Genomic DNA, 23,558 nt, shown 5'->3' on the forward strand with positions numbered 1-23,558 from the left:
AAGGTAAATCGGTGCCTGTATGCAGTCTGAATACAACTCAGTCAACAGGTGTGTGTCATGCATTGTGCTCCACAGAAAGAGAGAACGTTCTTCACAAAGAACAGGGGCAAGGAGGAGAGTAGGGACCGGAAGGTGTGCAATTCTCCTGAAAGCACTGAATAACCCACCTCTTCAAATGTACTTACACCACTAAAGTCTGTGCACCTCCTCATAACCTAATGTAACCAGTATGGTTGGGGTAGAGTGATGCTGTGACAATGTATTATAAGAACTAAAATACACCCTGTCAAGTGATAAAGAAATGTTACAGGTCGGCTTGGTGATCTCTGGACACAGAAGGGAAACTCGGCCTTTGAATTTGTTCCTTGATTTGTAATTCCTGAGTGACTTGTAATCCTTTCACCGTACAGCAGTAATTTTATCCCTAAGAGACGGGTTGTTCTAGAGTGCAGTGTGGCCAGCCTAGTTGCACAAGCACACTGGTGCCCATGCCACTAGTTCCTCGTTTTACAAATAGCATTACTTCATATATAGAGTGATTAATTTAATTCTTGAGTGAAAAAGGGTCAAAGAAACTTTGTGAATACGAGTCGCAGTTGCAACCAGTGTAAATCTCTAGTTTCCTTGCGATGAATGCACGTGCAGCCTGAGAATACTTTCAAATGAGTTACTTCCGGAGTCTTTAGGCCCTGAGAAGCAAGACCTGCCATTATTGGGCAGCACTGCCCTTCCTGCAGATGCCAACCGGAAGCAGATCAAGGAGATGGCCCGATGATTCCATGGCACAAACCTTTAATCTGTTCTGCTGCGCGCCCAATGTTTTTGGTCCTGCAGGCAGGGTCCCTGATGGACATCTAAATGCATTTCCTACAGCTGAGAAGAAAATGTCCAGGCTTTGATGTAATGGATTATTTTGTTAACTCCCATTCAGGAATGGCTATAAACAAGTGTCTTTTAATCAGTTTATAGGATAGGATATGTGTTTTTAAAGCGCTCGAATGCCGTGGCGTCTTGGAGCTGATGTATGTGGAAGATAAAAAACTCCCGAGTTCTCAGGGAGACTAGTCCGAGGCAAACAGCCATGTTTTCAGTGCTTTATCTGAAAATGTTTACTGTAGAAAGCTCTGTTTATGCCTATTGTTTAAATGGGGTTGATCACCACTGCCAAAGCTCATTTGAATATGTTTGGCACTCCCAAAGCCAGCTCGCATGGTGACTCGGGGGCTGGTTACAACCAGATTTGGGGAAATGAAATCCTCAGGACTGAGGGCTGCTGGTTTGGAGTGCAAACGAGATGAGCGGTCAGACGGAAGTGGACAGGTGAGGTCTTCAGTGTCCTTGAGTTCGGACTCTCTCCAGCTCTGCTCCAGGGGTCAGGACACCTGATCAATAGACAGTGAAAAGAGACTTGCAGGTCTGAGCGGCAGGTAAGGGCTGCAGGAAGCTTGCTGTCTCTTTCCAAGTGGTCTCCAGCTAAAGCCTTTCGAGCTCGGTACTATTTTAGCCTCCCCAGGCTTTCTCGGCCTGATCTTTAACAGGTTCACGCGCAGAGAATAAGCTTTGAATATACTCTTCATCCTCTGCAATCCACTCCTGAACATGTGTGAGTGAAGCCTGTATGAACAAGCATTTGCAATGCAACAGGTCTAGCATTTTTCGAGAGTTTGAGCTATTGACATTCTAAATGCCAATAGCTCAAACGCGATACCTATTGCATTGGAAATATTTTTTTTGTTGTCAAAGGCCCATGCAGCACTTTCACGTGCATGTAAGCAGCGCCCCTTTCTTTAAGAGCGGCTGCGCATCTTTTGATAGGCATAGCTTTTTTAAAGAAAGGGGTGCGGCTTACATGCGCGGGGAAGTGCAGCATGGGGCTTTGACAAGAACAAAAATATTTGTAATGCCATTAGCTCAAACTCTCATGAATTCGAGACCCAGGGCATTGCAAAGAAGCAGCTGCCATTTCCCCCCCTGCTCGGAAAGTGAACGCGCACATTGCGCTCTGAATGTAAGGGAAGCATGTTGTGCCTGCAGTAGGGCAAAACCCATTAAAGAAAATAGTGCTTACACTAAATAAAACCTACTGTGTAGCAACAGAAGTAAAAGGGCCAGTCCTCCTGGGAGGTTTCAAATGAAGACAAGGCGGTACGAAGGAGGGACTAACAAGGCGATTAAGGAATCAGAAGCCAGCATTTACAAAGGACCACAGAAGCCAATGAAAAATATGGGCGGAGAGTAGGCGGAGCTTCAAATCCCGAACTGAATACATCACGCCTCGCAGAGCAGTGCATGCGCTGCCCAGGCTCGACCTAACACAGCGGAGACAGGATGAAGGCTGGGGTGAAAGGGCTCCACTGCTGAGCACCAAACAAACCCATGAAGAGATGTGACCAAGCTAGCATGTGCCCGAATACAAGGATACACAACCACAATGCACTTGTACAAGTTTCGTCCACCTTGAAAGATGCCCCTTGCTGATGGTCACTAATCCCACAATGAAATACAATCAAGATTCACTCGTGGCGGCAGCAGCGTGCTTTTCCCCTCCCTGGTGGCTGTAATGAAAAGCCGTCGTTGGAGCCACTCTCCCCACCCCTCCCTTCCCTTTCCTCTCGAGATACTCCCTGGCTGATTAGTGCAATAAATGCAGATCAGATTTCACGGCGTTAGTCTTGCTGTGCAGCCAGTGACGGGTGTTACACGGTAATAAATCTGTCTAATCCTGGCTGCCCTGGGTTGCTGTCTTTGAAAGGTGCTCAGTTAAACCATCTGTAGTAGCCAGTGCTTAATTTGAGCCGGAGGTTGATGGTGGGGGCCACCTGCACTCATTTCTGGGGACTGGCACTTATTTTTCCTCATCGGACATTTTCCATGAGCAAGAAAGAGAAAAACACACAAACTGGAAAGGAGGAAGAGTATGACGGACAAACCGTCAACAAGGGAGAAAGCAGGAACTAGCAAGAGTGAGATAAAGGGGCAGAGAGTGCCTGGCAGTGGATTAAAGAGGTGCATGGGACGATGCAGCCTAGGTATTTGGTGTGCTGACATTTAATAATGCCGACCTGGGGTGTCTGGGCCGCGCTTTGGACACCACCATTGATAGCACTCTGCAGCCTGTTCAACCTCTGGCTTCACACAATGTTTGTAATCCATATACTAAGCCTATTGGCTTTCCTTGTGCGGAGTGTGTGCATGTGAACTCTTCTCATATCAACGCGGCAGCAATCTAGCCAATCATCTGGTACATGCCATCACGTGGCGTCCAACCAACCATGAAAGAAATACCATTACAGCTGCCTGGGTCCTTGATCCAATTGTAGGACACTACAAATGTCAAAATTGCAGCGTGTGCAGCTTAACCATAAACACAAAAGAATTTGCCGCCAATGGTCGCTCACACAAACTAACAAAACATACAAACTGTAGATCACAAAATGTAATCTACGCAATCAAATGCCCATGTGATCTGATTTACATCGGACAGACAACACAAATGATTAAACAACGCATCATTCAGCATAAAAGCCGAATTAATTGCAAAACTATGACAGCCCCCTTGGTATCACACTATCTACAATACGACCACCACGATACGGACATGCAATGGCAAGTGATAGAGAAACCCACTCTACCCATCCGAGGAGGAGATATTAGAACTCTCCTCAACAAAGCGGAATGCAAATGGATGACAATTTGTGACTCAATCAATAAAGGACTAAACACCATTGATAAATGGAATGGTACTGTCACCACCTGAATCTGCCCCAGTCTCTCCGAACCCTGATCTGAATTGCTATCCATTTTAGAACTGTGGTACTTGCCCTGCTACTGGCTCGCTGAGCCCAGATCTTTCTAGCTACCTATCCCAGAACTATGTCCCTTGTTCCCTTGCTATCCCCACCACCCCTTCGCAGTTCATGCACATTCAGGCCTAAGAGACACTAACACAGTATTGTTTTACATTACAATTGACAGTAATTTCGTATGAATTTGTGTTTACTTTTTAAAGAAAAAGGAATCTCGTATGAATTTGTGTTTACATCTTAAAGAAAAGTCTGCCAAATTATTGTTATAAAAATGTTTTTTAACACCACTTCACTGTTCCTTATGCGCCGAATGTTTTTCAATTGCCTTACAGCGCACGCCCTCTTGTGAATCGAACAGGACATACCGGCTCTGCCGCTATACGTCCCGAGATCCACAAAGAAACGAACAGCCTAGCGTCTTTATACACAAATCATGCTAATACCGAACTGTTCCCAATGATTATCAGTGGCCGCTTCTTGGTGATCAAGAAATGCCTTGTTGGGACCCTTGTGCCTATGGTTTTAACTACATTGTCACTCTAGGTCCCTTTCAACTCGGCCACGTCATCATAGTAATGACGCTTCACGTTCTTCTCATTACTATCAAACCTCCCGGACACGCCACTGTTGTGACGCCTCCCACTCCATATGACCAATCACTGTCTACCTATGGCAGCACACCCCTGCTGACGCCATTTCCCCGCCCCACACCCTCGGCCCTGACTCCGCCTCAACGCGGAAGTTAAACAGCAATCTTCGCCCGGCCCGGTTCACAATTGCCTTCTGATTCGTGAACGCCGCGGACGTCGATTAATTCAGGTAACCTTCGGCACCGGCCCGAATCCTTTGCCCCACTCCTTAACTTGAGTAAGTTGCCAACACTGACCCTCCCCTTCCCTTCCAGCGCACGCGAAGCACGGCAGATTCCTAGAGCCGGCGAGAGCACTGAGTCGAACAACAAGGTACGTGATTTGGATACCTGACCCGTTGTGCTTTGTCTATCATGCAACACGAGATGTGCTCAACACTCCTTATCTGTCCACTGAGCAATGCCCCTTACCTCCTCTCTCCCCAGCTCCTTCGTGCAGCCCACAGACGACCCATTCTGGGGCTCCAAAAGTCACCCTGACCTCTCCCAAGACTGTTGCTTACAAGGATTCTACTCACCCAGGATCCTCCCAGGTACTTCTACTACTCCCTTTACCTGTATTCCACCCCTGCACTATGGGCTCTCCCCCTAAAATATCCGCCCTTTCCTTACAGCACTCTTTCATCCAGACAACCAGTCCTGATGATGATCCGAACTAACCCGGATCGAAACGCCGTCGACCTGACAGCCTGAACAATAGGCGCACTTCTTCCTTGTGGCTCTACATTTAAATTAAATAAAATTAATCGTGCCTGCTGTGATATCACAATGTCACATGCGCCGTCAGGCCACTCACTGTAAATAGTTCACACTTTATGCACAGTGCGCCATCAACGCTGTTCACTTTTCACTTGCGTCGCCACTTGCACTTTTGTACACGTTTTTTGCACCAAGTTCCATGTGGTTGTCATTAATTCAATTTATGCAGTGCTGTTCTTAACTCTATACGTCCGACCTAGGAACTAATGTAACTATATAAAGATGAATAACTATCTTTTTCCTTAAATTACGAGTATTCTCCTTCTTTTCTGCTCAAGTAATGCTATGTGCATGCTATTTATAATTGTCTACCGACTTCCACCTTTCAGGACATTGTGTTCTTGTTGCATGTGAACTCGATGGCACAACTTTGCACTAGATTTACACATGTAGACCACATCCTATGTCACAATTTTTTCACCACCCCACACATTCCCATGTCATATCCCACACATATACTATATATGCACAGTATACCCATAGCATAGCACTGCGAAGCCTCCCTCAATAACCCCGCATCCTGGTGTGCACCAGGGTACATAGCATAACCACAAGACAACAGTCCTCACCAATCATATTGCCTATCCCTTCACATTGCATCACACCATACCCCAATATTTCACACCCCATCGCTTCATAGTAATTGAGAACACCCAACAGTTCTCACACACACCGCAGACGCAAAACAAGCTGCACCACAACCACCAGTGCACTCCCTGCCATTGTAACGAGCAAATAACGTGGTCGATGAACCAATAGGGAGTGTTGGAGTAACTTAAAACAGGGATTTGGGAGATACAACAAGACCTAGAGATGGTGGACAAGGAGGCAGACCTTGAAGCAGCACCGTAAAGGATGCATCATATATTGTACTTGAAGAGATGAAGTATCTATTTTCATGGCCTCTGCCTATCAGTCCCGGAGCAATCTCCCCAGACAAGAACAGTTGCCTCAAACACCATGCTACCTTAACTATAACAACCACTGGTAGAGTGGAAAGGCATAAATGTCGTCCCTCATACTGAGGTCCTGATTGCCCTAAAAATCAGTTTGGTTTAGACCTGTGTTAAGCTTTCCAATATACCTTTAAGAGTGTGAGATCCCAATGACCACTGCACACTACCCCTGAGAGACAACCCATGATACACCATGTTCAAAAGGGTTAAGTTGATCTCCACAATTGAACACCACTGTGGGTACTGTGGACGTCCACAACTGACACTTTGGGCAGAGTGTTATTTTCGACTGTGGTCTTGAGGCGCCACACCTGGTTGAGTACGACTGGCTGTTCGGGGAATGTCCAATCCTCTCCAATGGATATGCCCTTTGAAGGAAACCTCTTTGGGGACAAGGCGGATTTGCCGCTGGAGCGCTTCAAGTAAAGTCATGCTACGGCCATGTCTTTGGGTCTTTCGATGGCCCCACATCACTCTCCCTCCGCCCTTTTGCTACTTTTTGGGCAACAGAAGGGGCTTCCAGCCACACCAATTTCCTACCAGCCACCATACCGCATATGCTTCCCAGCCTCTGCGTGGCCGAGAGCACGGTACCCATAGACCTCGTGGGTCAGCTTACCAGTGGTCTGGTCAGTCCACCACCCCCTCCCCATCAGCTGCAGCCTACGAACCCTCCTGATATGCCCCATTACCAGCATGGGCATCCTGTTGGTGGCAGGTTTTGCCATCATCTGCCCCACTGGCGGTCCCTAACATTGGACAGGTGGGTTTTGCAAATTGTCCGACCCCTCCCTCCATGCCACTATCTCACAACTGGCTTACGGAGGATCATCTATCCCTTCTCCACAAGGAAGTCACAGCTCTCTTGGCCAAGGGAGCCATAGAGCGCGTGCAGGTACCTGAAGTGGGCTCTTTACTCTTTGCTATTTCTGCTACTTTCTGGTCCCCAAAAAAGGATGGAGAACTTCGTCCTATTATAGACCTTCAGATCCTCAACTAGTTCCTCAATGCTTTAGTATCTATTGAAAGTGCAAGTGGATTTCTAGGGGCAGGGTTTATCCCTTTCAGGGCCTTATTTTCCCACACCAATGGTCCATGTTCTTCATGGCTCTGCACTTCTGTCGTGGAAAGTCGTGAAAAGAAACTGACGTCCGTGCTCTAGGTGCTGCTATTTAGGAGCCCGGATGTAACTTCCAGTGCTGACAACTGTGATGACGCATGTGAAGATGAACTGTGCCACTTACCAGTGCGCAGGGGTACTGCTATCGAAAATTTTTCTGGATCCAGGCTGACACCAGAGAAATTTAAATGCAAGCAATCTGCGGCTAGATATAGTCTCTACCAGATAGGGCGTTACCGTAGGTAAGTAACTTGTTGAACAGAAATCCAAATAAATGGAATAAAAAATGGCAATGTGCATACTCTTTTTTTTTTGTTGTCTGTGAAGTGAGGGACTTAGTGATCTAAGTCTAGCAGGATTGCAGAACAGGCCTTTTACCCAAGATAATAGATCAGATTTCACATTTATAGTAATTCTTTAAGATTGCTTTTGGGTTCTGAGGATTGTGGTTAAATCTGCCCAAACTTCCACTGTTTTCCTTGACAGCCAGAATAATCTTTTACAGACCTTTATCAAGGCCTGGCCTCTTGTTTGCACAGGTGTGCGGATTAGACTGAGGTTCTGACAGGCGGACTGGTGGCCCTCTAATTTATTACCCAGCCATTCCCCCGTCTTTTCGGCCTGGCTGTGGGTAAAATTAGTTATACATGGGTTTAGAAGGGCGAGATTCTCTGGGGTGAGATTAGTGATGCACAGGTGGTGAAAGATTGAGGGCCTCTGGTCGTGAGATCAGTGATGTGCAGGCAAAGAAGGGTGAGAGCCTGCGATGATGAGATCAGTGCTACTCAATTACTGAACTGTGAGGGTCTTCCTGAGATCATGTATGCACAGGTATAGATTGGAGAGAGTCTGTGGTGGGAATATCACTGATGCACAAGTGTAAAAGTGTGAGGGTCACTCCCGTCAAGATCAGTGATGCACAGGTACAAAAAGGGTGAGAGTCTTTATAAGTGGAATCAGTGATGCACAGGTACAGATGGGTGAGGGTCACTGGCATAGAGATCAGTGATGCACAGGTACAGAGGTCGAGGGTCTTTGTAAGTGGAATCAGTGATGCAAAGGTACAGATGGGTGAGTGGCTTTGTATGTGGAATCAGTGATGCACAGGTACAGAGGTCGAGGGTCTTTGTAAGTGGAATCAGTGATGCACTGGTACAGAGGTCGAGGGTCCTTGTAAGTGGAATCAGTGATTCACAGGTACAGAAGGGTGAGGCTCACTGGCAGAGAGATCAGTGATGCACAGGTACAGAAGGGTGAGGGACTTTGTAAGTGGAATCAGTGATGCACTGGTACAGATGGGTGAGTGTCTTTGTAAGTGGAATCAGTGATGCACAGGTACAGAGGTCGAGGGTCCTTGTAAGTGGAATCAGTGATGCAAAGGTACAGATGGGTGAGTGGCTTTGTATGTGGAATCAGTGATGCACAGGTACAGAGGTTGAGGGTCTTTGTAAGTGGAATCAGTGATGCACAGGTACAGAGGTGGCAGGGTCCTTGTAAGTGGAATCAGTGATGCACAGGTACAGATGGGTGAGGGTCACTGGCAGAGAGATCAGTGATGCACAGGAACAGAGGTCGAGGGTCTTTGTAAGTGGAATCAGTGATGCAAAGGTACAGATAGGTGAGTGGCTTTGTATGTGGAATCAGTGATGCACAGGTACAAAGGTCGAGGGTCTTTGTAAGTGGAATCAGTGATGCACTGGTACAGATGGGTGAGTGTCTTTGTAAGTGGAATCAGTGATACACCGGTACAGAGGTCGAGGGTCTTTGTAAGTGGAATCAGTGATGCACAGGTACAGAGGTGGCAGGGTCCTTGTAAGTGGAATCAGTGATGCACAGGTACAGATGGGTGAGGGTCACTGGCATAGAGATCAGTGATGCACAGGTACAGAGGTCGAGGGTCTTTGTAAGTGGAATCAGTGATGCAAAGGTACAGATAGGTGAGTGGCTTTGTATGTGGAATCAGTGATGCACAGGTACAGAGGTCGAGGGTCCTTGTAAGTGGAATCAGTGATGCACAGGTACAGATGGGTGAGGGTCACTGGCAGAGAGATCAGTGATGCACAGGTACAGAGGTCGAGGGTCTTTGTAAGTGGAATCAGTGATGCAAAGGTACAGATGGGTGAGTGGCTTTGTATGTGGAATCAGTGATGCACAGGTACAGAGGTCGAGGGTCTTTGTAAGTGGAATCAGTGATGCACTGGTACAGAGGTCGAGGGTCCTTGTAAGTGGAATCAGTGATGCACAGGTACAGAAGGGTGAGGCTCACTGGCTGATCTGTGATGCACAGGTACAGAAGGGTGAGGGACTTTGTAAGTGGAATCAGTGATGCACTGGTACAGATGGGTGAGTGTCTTTGTAAGTGGAATCAGTGATGCACAGGTACAGAGGTCGAGGGTCCTTGTAAGTGGAATCAGTGATGCAAAGGTACAGATGGGTGAGTGGCTTTGTATGTGGAATCAGTGATGCACAGGTACAGAGGTTGAGGGTCTTTGTAAGTGGAATCAGTGATGCACAGGTACAGAGGTGGCAGGGTCCTTGTAAGTGGAATCAGTGATGCACAGGTACAGATGGGTGAGGGTCACTGGCAGAGAGATCAGTGATGCACAGGAACAGAGGTCGAGGGTCTTTGTAAGTGGAATCAGTGATGCAAAGGTACAGATAGGTGAGTGGCTTTGTATGTGGAATCAGTGATGCACAGGTACAAAGGTCGAGGGTCTTTGTAAGTGGAATCAGTGATGCACTGGTACAGATGGGTGAGTGTCTTTGTAAGTGGAATCAGTGATACACAGGTACAGAGGTCGAGGGTCTTTGTAAGTGGAATCAGTGATGCACAGGTACAGATGGGTGAGGGTCACTGGCAGAGAGATCAGTGATGCACAGGTACAGAGGTCGAGGGTCTTTGTAAGTGGAATCAGTGATGCAAAGGTACAGATGGGTGAGTGTCTTTGTAAGTGGAATCAGTGATGCACAGGTACAGAGGTCGAGGGTCTTTGTAAGTGGAATCAGTGATGCACAGGTACAGAAGGGTGAGGCTCACTGGCAGAGAGATCAGTGATGCACAGGTACAGAAGGGTGAGGGACTTTGTAAGTGGAATCAGTGATGCACAGGTACAGAGGTGGCAGGGTCCTTGTAAGTGGAATCAGTGATGCACAGGTACAGATGGGTGAGGGTCACTGGCAGAGAGATCAGTGATGCACAGGAACAGAGGTCGAGGGTCTATGTAAGTGGAATCAGTGATGCAAAGGTACAGATGGGTGAGTGGCTTTGTATGTGGAATCAGTGATGCACAGGTACAGAGGTCGAGGGTCTTTGTAAGTGGAATCAGTGATGCAAAGGTACAGATGGGTGAGTGGCTTTGTATGTGGAATCAGTGATGCACAGGTACAGAGGTCGAGGGTCTTTGTAAGTGGAATCAGTGATGCACTGGTACAGATGGGTGAGTGTCTTTGTAAGTGGAATCAGTGATACACAGGTACAGAGGTCGAGGGCCTTGTAAGTGGAATCAGTGATGCACAGGTACAGAAGGGTGAGGGACTTTGTAAGTGGAATCAGTGATGCACAGGTACAGAGGTGGCAGGGTCCTTGTAAGTGGAATCAGTGATGCACAGGTACAGAGGTCGAGGGTCTTTGTAAGTGGAATCAGTGATGCAAAGGTACAGATAGGTGAGTGGCTTTGTATGTGGAATCAGTGATGCACAGGTACAGAAGGGTGAGAGGGTCCTTGTAAGTGGAATCAGTGATGCACAGGTACAAAAAGGGTGAGAGTCTTTATAAGTGGAATCAGTGATGCACAGGTACAGAAGGGTGAGAGGGTCTTTGTAAGTGGAATCAGTGATGCACAGGTACAGAGGTGGAAGGGTCCTTGTAAGTGGAATCAGTGATGCGCAGGTACAGAGGTGGCAGGGTCCTTGTAAGTGTAATCAGTGATGCACAGGTACAGATGGGTGAGGGTCACTGGCAGAGAGATCAGTGATGCACAGGTACAGAGGTGGAAGGGTCCTTGTAAGTGGAATCAGTGATGCACAGGTACAGATGGGTGAGGGTCACTGGCAGAGAGATCAGTGATGCACAGGTACAGAGGTCGAGGGTCTTTGTAAGTGGAATCAGTGATGCACAGGTACAGAAGTGGCAGGGTCCTTGTAAGTGGAATCAGTGATGCACTGGTACAGATGGGTGAGTGTCTTTGTAAGTGGAATCAGTGATGCACAGGTACAGAGGTGGAAGGGTCCTTGTAAGTGGAATCAGTGATGCGCAGGTACAGAGGTGGCAGGGTCCTTGTAAGTGTAATCAGTGATGCACAGGTACAGATGGGTGAGGGTCACTGGCAGAGAGATCAGTGATGCACAGGTACAGAGGTGGAAGGGTCCTTGTAAGTGGAATCAGTGATGCACAGGTACAGATGGGTGAGGGTCACTGGCAGAGAGATCAGTGATGCACAGGTACAGAGGTCGAGGGTCTTTGTAAGTGGAATCAGTGATGCACAGGTACAGAAGTGGCAGGGTCCTTGTAAGTGGAATCAGTGATGCACAGGTACAGAAGTGGCAGGGTCCTTGTAAGTGGAATCAGTGATGCACAGGTACAGAGGTCGAGGGTCCTTGTAAGTGGAATCAATGATGCACAGGTACAGATGGGTGAGGGTCACTGGCAGAGAGATCAGTGATGCACAGGTACAGAGGTCGAGGGTCTTTGTAAGTGGAATCAGTGATGCACAGGTACAGATGGGTGAGTGGCTTTGTATGTGGAATCAGTGATGCACAGGTACAGAGGTCGAGGGTCTTTGTAAGTGGAATCAGTGATGCAAAGGTACAGATGGGTGAGTGGCTTTGTATGTGGAATCAGTGATGCACAGGTACAGAGGTCGAGGGTCTTTGTAAGTGGAATCAGTGATGCAAAGGTACAGATGGGTGAGTGGCTTTGTAAGTGGAATCAGTGATGCACAGGTACAGAAGGGTGAGGGACTTTGTAAGTGGAATCAGTGATGCACAGGTACAGAGGTCGAGGGTCCTTGTAAGTGGAATCAGTGATGCACAGGTACAGAGGTCGAGGGTCCTTGTAAGTGGAATCAGTGATGCACAGGTACAGAAGGGTGAGAAGGGTCTTTGTAAGTGGAATCAGTGATGCACAGGTAGAGAAGGGTGGTAGTCTGTGGTGGTGATATCACTGATGCACAGGTGCAGGCAGGTGAGGGTCACTGGTGGCGAGTTCAGTGATTCACAGGTACAGAAGGGATGAGGGTTTCTGGAGGTGATATGTAATGATACAGAATGGAGGATGATCTGTGGAGGTGAAATCAGTGATGCGTCAGTACAGAAGGCAGGGGGGGGGTCTGCAGAGGTGAGATCTGTGATGCGCATGTACATAAGGTCAAAGGGTTTCCAAAGGTGATTTGTGATGCACAGGTACATAAGGTCCAAGGGTTTCTGGAGGTGGTATATATGATGCACAGATACAGAAGGGAAAAGGGTCTTCGGAGGTGGTGTATGTGATGCACAGACACAGAAGGGAAAAGGGTCTCTCGAGGTAAAACTTCATAACTGTCTTTCAGAGATGGCACAGAGGATGCATGAGCATTGTCTGAAACTGAACGCAGGGAAATCCGAAATCCTGCTTTTTGGAGGTGGCAAGCTAATTTGGGACGCCACATGGTGGCCACAAACACTCGGCGCTGCTCCTATCCCTAAGCAATGCACAAGAAATCTGGGCATTCTTATTGATAATACCCTATCCATGAAGGACCATGTGCTGGGCCCTTTGTGGTAAGGGTTTCGCGAGCCTGAAACTGCTATCTGGACTCTTTACCTGGATTCCGTAGGACTGCAGAAGAACAGTCGCGCAAGCCCTGCTCATAAGTCTGCTTGATTACGGAAACGCTTTATTCGTGGGCATGACATAGTACCTTTTCACGTGGCTACAAGTGCTTCAAAATGCCGCAGCCAAACAGGTATGCAATAAAACAGATCAAGCTCTGCATCAATGTGCATGAAAAACCTGCATTGGTTACCCATGCGTCAAAGAGCAGTATTTAAACTGCTCAGTCATGCACATAGAGCACTGTATTTAAGCGGCCCTAAAATACTCCAGGAGAAAATTGAGTTTTATGTCTCCACAAGGAGCCTACGGACTCTACATCAAGCATTAGCCAGAACAAAGCATATCAAGAAGGTGAGGACTGGAGGGCGCTCTTTCTCTTATCTGGCAGCTAGGAAATGGAATGAGCTTCCCCTGGACCTACGGCTCACTCCTAGCTACCTGGCGTTCCGAAAAAAACTAAAAACTAATTTATTCCCTAAAACTAATATTTACTTGTCTCCCCTTATCAGCAGCCATGCCCTGTTTGCTACTAGCACCTTGATATCCCTTGGGATGAGTGTTGCGCTTTATAAATAAATAAAAAAATATGTGATGCACAGGTACAGAAGGGTAAAGGGTTTCTGGAGGTGAGATATGTGATGCATAGGTACACAAGGGAAAAGGGTTTATGGAGGTGATATATGTGATGCACAGGCACAGAAGGGAAAAAAGTTTCTGGAGGTGCTATGTGAGGCACAGGTACATAAGGTCCAAGGGTTTCTGGAGGGTGATATGTGATGCACAGGCACATAAGGTCCAAGGGTTTCTGGAGGGTGATATGTGATGCACAGGCACATAAGGTCCAAGGGTTTCTGGAGGGGATAAATGTGATGCACAGGTACAGAAGAGAAAAGGGTTTCTGGAGGTGAGATATGTGATGCACTGGCACAGAAGGGACAAGGGTCTTTGGAGGGGAGTTCAGCGATGCTTAGGTACAGATGGGACAAGGGTCTCTGGAGGTGATATACAGTGATGCACAGGTACAGAAGGGAAAAGGGTCTCTGGAGGTGATATACAGTGATGCACAGGTACAGAAGGGAAAAGGGTCTCTGGAGGTGATATACAGTGATGCACAGGTACAGAAGGGAAAAGGGTCTCTGGAGGTGATATACAGTGATGCACAGGTACAGAAGGGAAAAGGGGTAAGTTTGGTGATTATGTGCGAGATCAGGGCTACCAGCCCACACATGGCGACAATCACTGGCGTTGATGAGAATGAGACCAGACCTGGACTGGGCAGGTGAGGGTTCTGATAGGTGATGTCGCTGCTGCCACCAGCAATGCCCAGATGTCGAAGGCACAGGTTGCGTCGGTGCAGTAGGAGTACAGAAAAGGTGGAGGCGTGTGCACAGCATGGGAGGTGGCATGAAGGAGGCTGCCAGTGTGGGGGTCAAAGTCTGAATACTGTCCTACGTCACCGGGTGTTATGGACGGGAACCGAGGTGGGAGTGCTGAAAGCACCGTGAAGTCTCCCTAGGTTATATGCTACGTAAAAATGATGGGACCTCCTTCTGGACTTTGTTTCCGTCGTGCTGCTGGACTCCTGCCACTTGACTGGTTCCGTTTAATATAACGCGTACTTAGAACCAGATCCAGCGTCGTGCCATCTCCTACCAGCTCCTAAAGCCTGGAACGACCTGTCCCTGCACATCGGAGCCACCTCCTCAGTTCTTGAATTCCACAAGAAACAAAAGACCTGGCTCTTCACGAAGCCCCGCCATTGGCTCGGCCGTACAGCCCCTGCCTCAGTGCTAGGATGCCCTCCCAGGTGAGTTGAGTGCTATACAAATGTGCATAGCATGACATAGTGCGACCCCAGTCCAAGGTCATTCGAGCACTTCACATGCGCACCAGATTACATGACACATGGTCAGATTCACTTTTTGAGCTGCCCCTGGGACTCGAACCCTGTTCCTCTCTTCTAAGGTTTAGCAGCTCTGGGGTTAAGCCCCTTGGCCTCTCAGTGTATTTCCTTTAAGAGTGTGGGTGTGCCACGAGTCGGGGGTACATGCGGGTGGACTGGGTGCACCCACTTGTTTCACAGGGTGAACGCTGTCCACCCTGTCAAGAAGCTGGGCCCCACTAAATAATGTGCTGAACTCATCCCGGTTTAATTTCCAAACACTCAGCAGCATCTGCACATTGTCTGCTTTCCATCTTCAACAAGCAACAATGTGCAGGCGGGGACGGGGCTTTATTTTTTTTAAGACTCCTGCTGGGCCCAATACAAAGGCCACATTTGAGGGGCCATCAGGCCTCCTTTTGTTAAAGTGTCCTGGCTGGGAGCAAATGCAGCAAGTGGAAACAAAGGTTAGCACTTCACACATACTTAAGAGCGGCAGCTTTTCACTTTGTTCAGGCTCGGTTTATAGGACCCGGATCCCCCAGCATGCTCCCCCCCGCATACCCACCAATCAAGTAACTTAGAAATGTGGTGGGTGTAAAAAGGCCATGTTTAATCACACATTCTTAAACATGACGTATACATTATTAAAACATTATCAACTTATGAGCAACATTTATCATTTATTATTAACTCGATTATCACTTTTATTATGCATTATTCAACTTGCATTTGCTCATAACTTCTTGATTGCCCCAGCACCAAGGGGCACTCTGGTTCACATCCCCCAGGTAGAGATGCCCACGCAAGGTGCAACCCACCTGCGCCCCGGAGCGATGGGCCCCAGCCCTCTGGTCCTTGTCCGCCATTTCCAGGGCCCCACCTCTCGTCCACCAGGCTGCCTAGGAGGCTCGTACCTGTCGCCCTCGCCTCCCCAGCCGGTGGTCTCCATCCCCCTGCGGAGAGCTTACCTTCTCTCCCCTCAGTGCTGGCCTAGGTAGTGCGCAAGGCGGACTCCCCTCCATTTTGTAAGTCTATCAGTGGTCAAATGTCTCTTTTCCGCAAAACACCACTCCGAATCACTGCCTTAAGGGTACGGGTGGGTGGGAGATAAACGAAGTTCCTAATGGCGAGGGGAGTGGGCGAGCACGTCCGGCGCTGGCGAGGAAAGAGGCCGAGTTGTCCGTGATCCTGACCTAAATAGGTCATGGCCTCTGACCCCCGCCCCCACCGGACGTGGGTCACGCCTCCCCCGACCCGGAAGCACTTCCCCGGCCGGTCGCCCATAGGGCACCCGGCCGGATCCTATGACCAATCGCGTGGCGTGGGCCGGGGGGCCGGGCCCTAAAGGCGGGCTCATCTAGCCTCGCCCTTTGTATAGGACCCGGATCCCCCAGCATGCTCCCCCCCGCATACCCACCAATCAAGTAACTTAGAAATGTGGTGGGTGTAAAAAGGCCATGTTTAATCACACATTCTTAAACATGACGTATACATTATTAAAACATTATCAACTTATGAGCAACATTTATCATTTATTATTAACTCGATTATCACTTTTATTATGCATTATTCAACTTGCATTTGCTCATAACTTCTTGATTGCCCCAGCACCAAGGGGCACTCTGGTTCACATCCCCCAGGTAGAGATGCCCACGCAAGGTGCAACCCACCTGCGCCCCGGAGCGATGGGCCCCAGCCCTCTGGTCCTTGTCCGCCATTTCCAGGGCCCCACCTCTCGTGGGTGGGAGATAAACGAAGTTCCTAATGGCGAGGGGAGTGGGCGAGCACGTCCGGCGCTGGCGAGGAAAGAGGCCGAGTTGTCCGTGATCCTGACCTAAATAGGTCATGGCCTCTGACCCCCGCCCCCACCGGACGTGGGTCACGCCTCCCCCGACCCGGAAGCACTTCCCCGGCCGGTCGCCCATAGGGCACCCGGCCGGATCCTATGACCAATCGCGTGGCGTGGGCCGGGGGGCCGGGCCCTAAAGGCGGGCTCATCTAGCCTCGCCCTTTGTATAGGACCCGGATCCCCCAGCATGCTCCCCGCCCGCATACCCACCAATCAAGTAACTTAGAAATGTGGTGGGTGTAAAAAGGCCATGTTTAATCACACATTCTTAAACATGACGTATACATTATTAAAACATTATCAACTTATGAGCAACATTTATCATTTATTATTAACTCGATTATCGCTTTTATTATGCATTATTCAACTTGCATTTGCTCATAACTTCTTGATTGCCCCAGCACCAAGGGGCCCTCTGGTTCACATCCCCCAGGTAGAGATGCCCACGCAAGGTGCAACCCACCTGCGCCCCTGAGCGATGGGCCCCAGCCCTCGGGTCCTTGTCTGCCATTTCCAGGGCCCCACCTCTCGTCCACCAGGCTGCCTAGGAGGCTCGTACCTGTCGCCATCGCCTCCCCAGCCGGTGGTCTCCATCCCCCTGCGGAGAGCTTACCTTCTCTCCCCTCAGTGCTGGCCTAGGGAGTGCGCAAGGCGGACTCCCCTCCATTTTGTAAGTCTATCAGTGGTCAAATGTCTCTTTTCCGCCACAAGGGAGACTAGGGCCCAAAGGTCCGTCGCCCTTCCCCCCTGCAGCCAAGTTCAGCACGAATGACCAAATCCCTTTAATCCATGCATCCATACCAGTGTCAGATAAATGTACTCCATCATGGTGAAACATATTGGGTCCCGAGATCATCTTGTGTGAGAGATGTAGCAAGCGGCCCTTTCCTGAGCACATCTTTGCCAGTTCCCCGTTGAGACGTCTCACTGACACATTTAGCGGATAAGCCCGGATTCCATCGCCCCACCATCGTCGAGGGATCATGCAAGACCATGTTATCCTGGCCTGGGGGAAGGTCCGCCCAAGCCAAGCAAATTCTGTGAGCAGTGCTTCTTTGACTGCCAGGCGGCCCCTGTCAACCATGTCATTGCCGCCCAAGTGGATGATGACCAATGCGGGGGGCTTCTGTCCTTCACGTCCTCTGATGTCTTCCACGAGTCGCCGCAGGTGTCGGATACGCATTCCTCCCACACCGTGCCACAAAAATTCTGTCCCTTCCAGCCCAGGTGGTTTCCGCACTCGCCGCTGCTGCAATCGGACCGCTGCTCGCCAAACGAACGAGTGTCCCAATACCCACACCACCTTCCCAGGCATACTAGTAATCGGAGAAGAAATAGAAAAGTCAGGCATGGGCATGTCATTGCATGAAGTCGGAGTAATTCAGGCCTCACGTATCGTCTAAAGCAGTCGGACGACCAACGGCCCACCTTCTTCACTGCCTTGGATGACAAACCCGCTCCTGCTGCCAAAGTGGCAGCCCCTATCCTGAATGAATGGGATGAATAACCAGAGTCCCCCAAGCCCAGATCTACCAAGACCATCCGCAGCACTGCCTTGAATTGGTACTGTGACACACAATCCCCCCCCTCATGAATGAACAAGGCTTGACTCTTCCCCCCGGGGCGGATGGCTAAATATGCCTGCATACACGCGACCGGGCAAATAGGTGCCTCTGGCGCGGGGCGCAACTGAATCACTGCCCCTTTCCCCAACTGATCGGTTTTAGATTTTCTCAGGATTACTTCGAAAGACCCCGCTCTAACACTGGTATCCCCAAACTGCAGCCCCCCACAGTGGTCGCTGCGAGATGTTCCCACAATCTCCCCCAGGCGAAATGCTCCATAAAAGGCTAGGGAGAATACTGCCGAAAATAACGTGACCTCAAAAGTAGAGGTGCATAGTCTGGGGAGGGCGCCCCGCATGTCTTGTAAGGTCCCAACATCTAAAGGCCGTCTGCTGTCTCGCTTGGGGCCTTCCCTCCTGGCTCACCCGGTTAAGGCTCTTTTGACTACATAAGACGTCCCAGGATCGTACAGGCCTGCTAATCTGGCGAAAAACCCCACGGAAGTTACATGAGTCCTAGCGTACGAAAGTGACCTACCCTGATCACTAATTTGCTGCAGAAAGTGAAACATTGCCTGATCAGTGTGCCAACATGAGAAACCAGCCTTTTGTACCAATGTCCTGTAATACAAAAAAACTCTGTTGATATGCTTTCCGAGTGCGGTCACTCAATGAGGCACCTACCAGCCCCGCTAAAGCGGGGCTCCAATCTTCCACAGTGATGGTGGAAACACTGTCATCTGGTCCTCTGCTCCGGGATGGAACCTCCGAAAATCGTGTAGCTTGGAACGAGACAAAGCATCAGCAGCATGATTGTCAACACCTGGTATGTGTGCTGCCTTAAACATCAAACTCAATTTCAGACATGCTAACACCAGATGTTTCAATAATCGCAGTACATTCTTACAAGTAGCCCCCTGCCGGTTAATGGCCTCCACCACAGACATGTTGTCTGACCAAAATATCACTGATCTGTTTCTGAAGCGCTCTGCCCACACGGACACCGCCACTAGAATAGGAAACAACTCCAAAAAGGCTATGTTTTTCGTCAATCCGTTCTTGTGCCACTCTTCTGGCCATTCCGCCCCACACCACTGAGAGCCAAGAATAGCCCCAAAACCGATGCTGCCTGCAGCGTCCGTGTATAGTCCCAACTCTGAGTTACTCACCGGGGCGGAAGGCCAGACAACAGCGCCATTAAAGTTCGCCAAGAAGTCGCGCCACACCCTCAAATCCTCCCTCACCTCCGCCCGGAGACGCACCCTGTGATGCTTCTGAGTTAGGCCTACCATAGCCCTGGCAATAGATCTAGAGAAGGGGCGGCCCATAGGGATGATCCTGAGTGCGAAGTTCAACTGCCCTACCAAGACCTGCAACTGATGTAGCGTAACCTTTGGTCCCGCCAAGGCCGCATCTATAGCCTGGGAAAAAGCCTGCACCTTGTCAGATGGCAACCTGCACTCCCCAACCACAGTGTCAATCTCAATACCAAGGAAAGTCATGCATGTCGCCGGGCCCACTGTCTTGCCTGGAGCCAATGGTATATTAAACTCACTGAACAAGGCCACCAGTTGGTCCAACGCCTGTTTACATGCTGTTGAAGCGGCTGGTCCCATCACCATGAAGTCATCCAAATAATGGACAACCTCCTTGCACCCTGTCCTATGCGAGAACAACCATTGGAGCATGCAACTAAAGGTCTCAAAATACCTGCAAGAGACAGCGCACCCCATAGGCATACACTTATCATAGTAAAATTGCTGGTTCAGCTGGAACCCTAACAAATGATAATCCCCAGGGTGTACAGGCAACAGGCGAAAAGCTGATTCTAGGTCTGTCTTGGCCATGATGGCGTTGGGCCCTAGGGACCTCACTTTATTCAAAGCTACGTCGAAGGAAGAGTAGGTCACCGAACAAAGGGCCGGGTCAATAGCATCATTCACAGACTCACCTTTTGGAGCTGACAAATTGTGAATCATTCTAAATTGCCCCGGCTCCTTCTTTGGTACCACTCCCAGCGGAGAGCACACGAAACCAGGGAGTGGAGGGGCCCCAAAAGGACCCGCCACGCGTCCCAGTCCGCGCTCTTTTTCCACTCCACCACTGCAGGCTGAGTCCTTGCAGACAACAGGTTATTGCAATACCCGACCGGGGGGACACCCTGTGCCGGGATGTGGAACCCTTCCGAGAACCCAAAGTACAACAAGTTGGCTGCCGACCGGTCTGGGTACTGATTCAGCCAGAACATCAGTTTCCCAATGTCTACAGGAGTGGGCAGCTTATGGCTGAGAGGGCTTGGCCTCTTTTCCCCCTCCTCCCCGCTCCTTGGATTTTTTAATGCATTTGAATTCTGGATGAGAAGGGTGCCGGCAAAAGGAACACGCGTGTTTGAATTTGCACTTCTCGGCGGACCAGGTGCACACTTTCCTATTAAATGCCCAGCATGCCCCTCGCTTCTCTCCAGGCCCTCCCTGGGAAGTCCGAAAGGGCTGCCTATTCTGGGATCCGCCTGACCTGCCATTCACACTTTCTAGCCACACGTTGACCTCCACCTGGTCCCAACCCATGTCTGGGTCCTGCACCTTTTCCCACCTGAAATCCCTATCGTAATCCAGCCAAGCTGTGCCACCATGCGTCGTGTGCGCCTTCAAAATCCTATGCATATAGTATATCAAAGGCCCTGCTAACTCTGGTTTTTTCTCAATGACCACTGTCATAAACACCTGGAAACCAAAGAGCTAATTCGTAATAGATTCCTCTACCCTTGGTCTCATCCCGCACGGAGTTGTCCTTTCCTTCCTTGTCTTTGCTCTCCACCTCAACTCTTTTGGGTCTGATCAAAGCAAATATATCCACGAATTCTCCCTTCCAAATCTTCTCTCTCATTTCGGGAGATACATGAATAGCCAACCGGCCTGGTTTAGATAAAACATAGCCCTGGCCCCCTCCAGCCTTCGCCCCCCCTCCGGGCTCAGCATTCACGCCCTCAGGCTTACCTCCTGAAGAACTGGGAGCATTTGAAGGGGGTGAGACCAGTGGATGAGCCGCAGGTACATTCAAAGACTGCGCTTTCACTAATAAAGCTAGTTGCTCCCTTATCTCGCCAAGGGGGCCCTCATCTGCTCTCCCCGGGGCCCAAGGCGCGACTGCCGCTGTCACATTCGCGACTGCTGGTAAAGGGGGTGTGAGGCCGCTACACTCGGCAATGCCCCTGCTCCCCCCTGTGGGGCCTGCCCTTGCGTCAGGGCTTTCAATGCGCTTAGTATTTCGGTCAGGGCGCCCCCTGCCCCCGCACCCCCAGGTTGTAAAGGAGGGGGGGCGGTCACCGCTAAAGGAGGAGTCACATTCGCCTTCCCAGACGCCGCCGGGGCAGATCCCAGCGCTGCTATGGCCCCCCGAATTTCGTCTAAAATCCCCCCAGACTCATCTGCAGCAGGGGGCACTACTGGGGTGCAAGGGGCGCAATGCGGTACCACGGGCAGCTGCGGTAAAGGGGGGGGGAACAATCGTACTCACTGGCTCCAAGGGAACCCTAGGTGGCTGGTTCGCCCCCGCAGCCTTACTGCCCACTTTCCTATTCTGCGCGCGATTCTTACTCGTTTTTTGTACTCTAGGCTTTTTCAGCAGAGGCGGGAAAGCTGCTTTAGGTGAAACCCCCTGTCTGCGCGGGCGCTCTATAATGATCGGAGCCTCACCCTCCTGCTCTGAAGGAGACTCCTCGGCCTCCCCCTCACTGCTCTCATCGTTCCTACTAAATTTTTCAAGTAACAGGGAGAGCAACTGCGCAATTTCAGGATCCTTGTCCTTGCGCTTATGACTCTGCCCCCTGGCCGGCATGGCAAAGGCTAACGCCGCGTCCCACAAGTCCCACTGCACGCCGCACCGCAAGCGCTCCCTTTTCCTCCCTTGCCGGCGCTAACCTACCCACCAATTCGCCAGGTGCTGGTGCCGGTGCCCTTCTGCCCACGCTCAAGGCAGCTGCGAACGCACGTGGGCACCCCAGACGCCCTCCGCGTCGCGTGCCGCCACCGGTAAACCAGGGAGGGGAGGAGACGGGAGGGCCTAGACTCAGCACACCCGCGCCCGCCCGCAGCCTCAGCAAGCCCCGGCACCTCACCTGATGAGTTGGTCGACGCTCTCTCTGCTCGACTCGAACCGAACGCCGCTCCACCTCCGACTTCCCCGGCACGATCACGAGGACAAGACTACGGGGGAGGGGAAGCTACTGGGTTGCGTACTCTAAACACAGATTAACGAAGTTCCTAATGGCGAGGGGAGTGGGCGAGCACGTCCGGCGCTGGCGAGGAAAGAGGCAGAGTTGTCCGTGATCCTGACCTAAATAGGTCATGGCCTCTGACCCCCGCCTCCACCGGACGTGCGTCACGCCTCCCCCGACCTGGAAGCACTTCCCCAGCCGGTCGCCCATAGGGCACCCGGCCGGATCCTATGACCAATCGCGTGGCGTGGGCCGGGGGGCCGGGCCCTAAAGGCGGGCTCATCTAGCCTCGCCCTTTGTACTAGATATGCATGCACTGTAAGAATGTCAGATGTGTTGGTCTCTCCCACTATGTATACAAAATAAATGCAATTTATATAGCGCTTACTACCCTTGAGGAGGCGTTGAAATAATTTAAGTACCACTATTTTTACTTGTATAGCGCTACTTATGCCAAATTAGAATGTCAGAGCGCTTTTATCACACGTACATATTAAGGTTGTGGCTTGTGATGCCACTTCCTGTGATGTCATTTGGTATGATGTCATGTGGTATGATGTCACGCATCGTGATGTCACTTGCATACTGCCTAACTAGGTTAGTCCCCCCACTTCTGTTTTTTAGGACTTGTGCCCTGGAGTGTGCTGGCATTAATATCCATGCCGTTGCCTCGTCATTGCATAGTTGTTTTTATCAGTTTCCTAATGGACTCGTGAGCTGTGAATTAAAAGTGCTGATATTCTGAACACTTTCCCCTAGGCTGTGGGCTAGGGGTGGGGTGGAAGTAGGGGTCGCCTTCAGTCATTGACTCTTCTCCATGGGCCGCATGGCCTGCTGGGACAGAGGCTGGACGTGGGTTAGGGGTGCACGGTTATTTTTTAGCCCAGTACCACCCCAAACAGATGTAAGAGGGTTGTACAAGTGCTTTGCTCAACCTTGCAC

At 50.1% G+C, this 23,558-nt stretch overlaps 1 protein-coding gene across 6 annotated transcripts in view; it reads left to right on the top strand.

Annotated features, from left to right (window-relative positions):
• Positions 1 to 23,558, top strand: part of TRPM4 (transient receptor potential cation channel subfamily M member 4) — a 369,304-nt gene that overhangs the window by 121,649 nt on the left and 224,097 nt on the right. For 2 of the 6 annotated variants that reach the window (XM_078655176.1, XM_078655177.1), the window contains exon 1: positions 14,541 to 14,909. The exons of the other annotated variants lie outside the window; for them this stretch is intronic. In XM_078655176.1, the coding sequence (XP_078511302.1) occupies positions 14,898 to 14,909 (12 nt within the window). In that variant the 5' untranslated portion in view covers positions 14,541 to 14,897. Of the gene's footprint in view, positions 1 to 14,540; positions 14,910 to 23,558 lie in introns of those variants that run through there. 6 annotated transcript variants of the gene reach the window in all.

Source organism: Lissotriton helveticus, chromosome 7, assembly GCF_964261635.1.
Source record: "Lissotriton helveticus chromosome 7, aLisHel1.1, whole genome shotgun sequence".
Taxonomy (NCBI): Eukaryota; Metazoa; Chordata; class Amphibia; order Caudata; family Salamandridae; genus Lissotriton; species Lissotriton helveticus.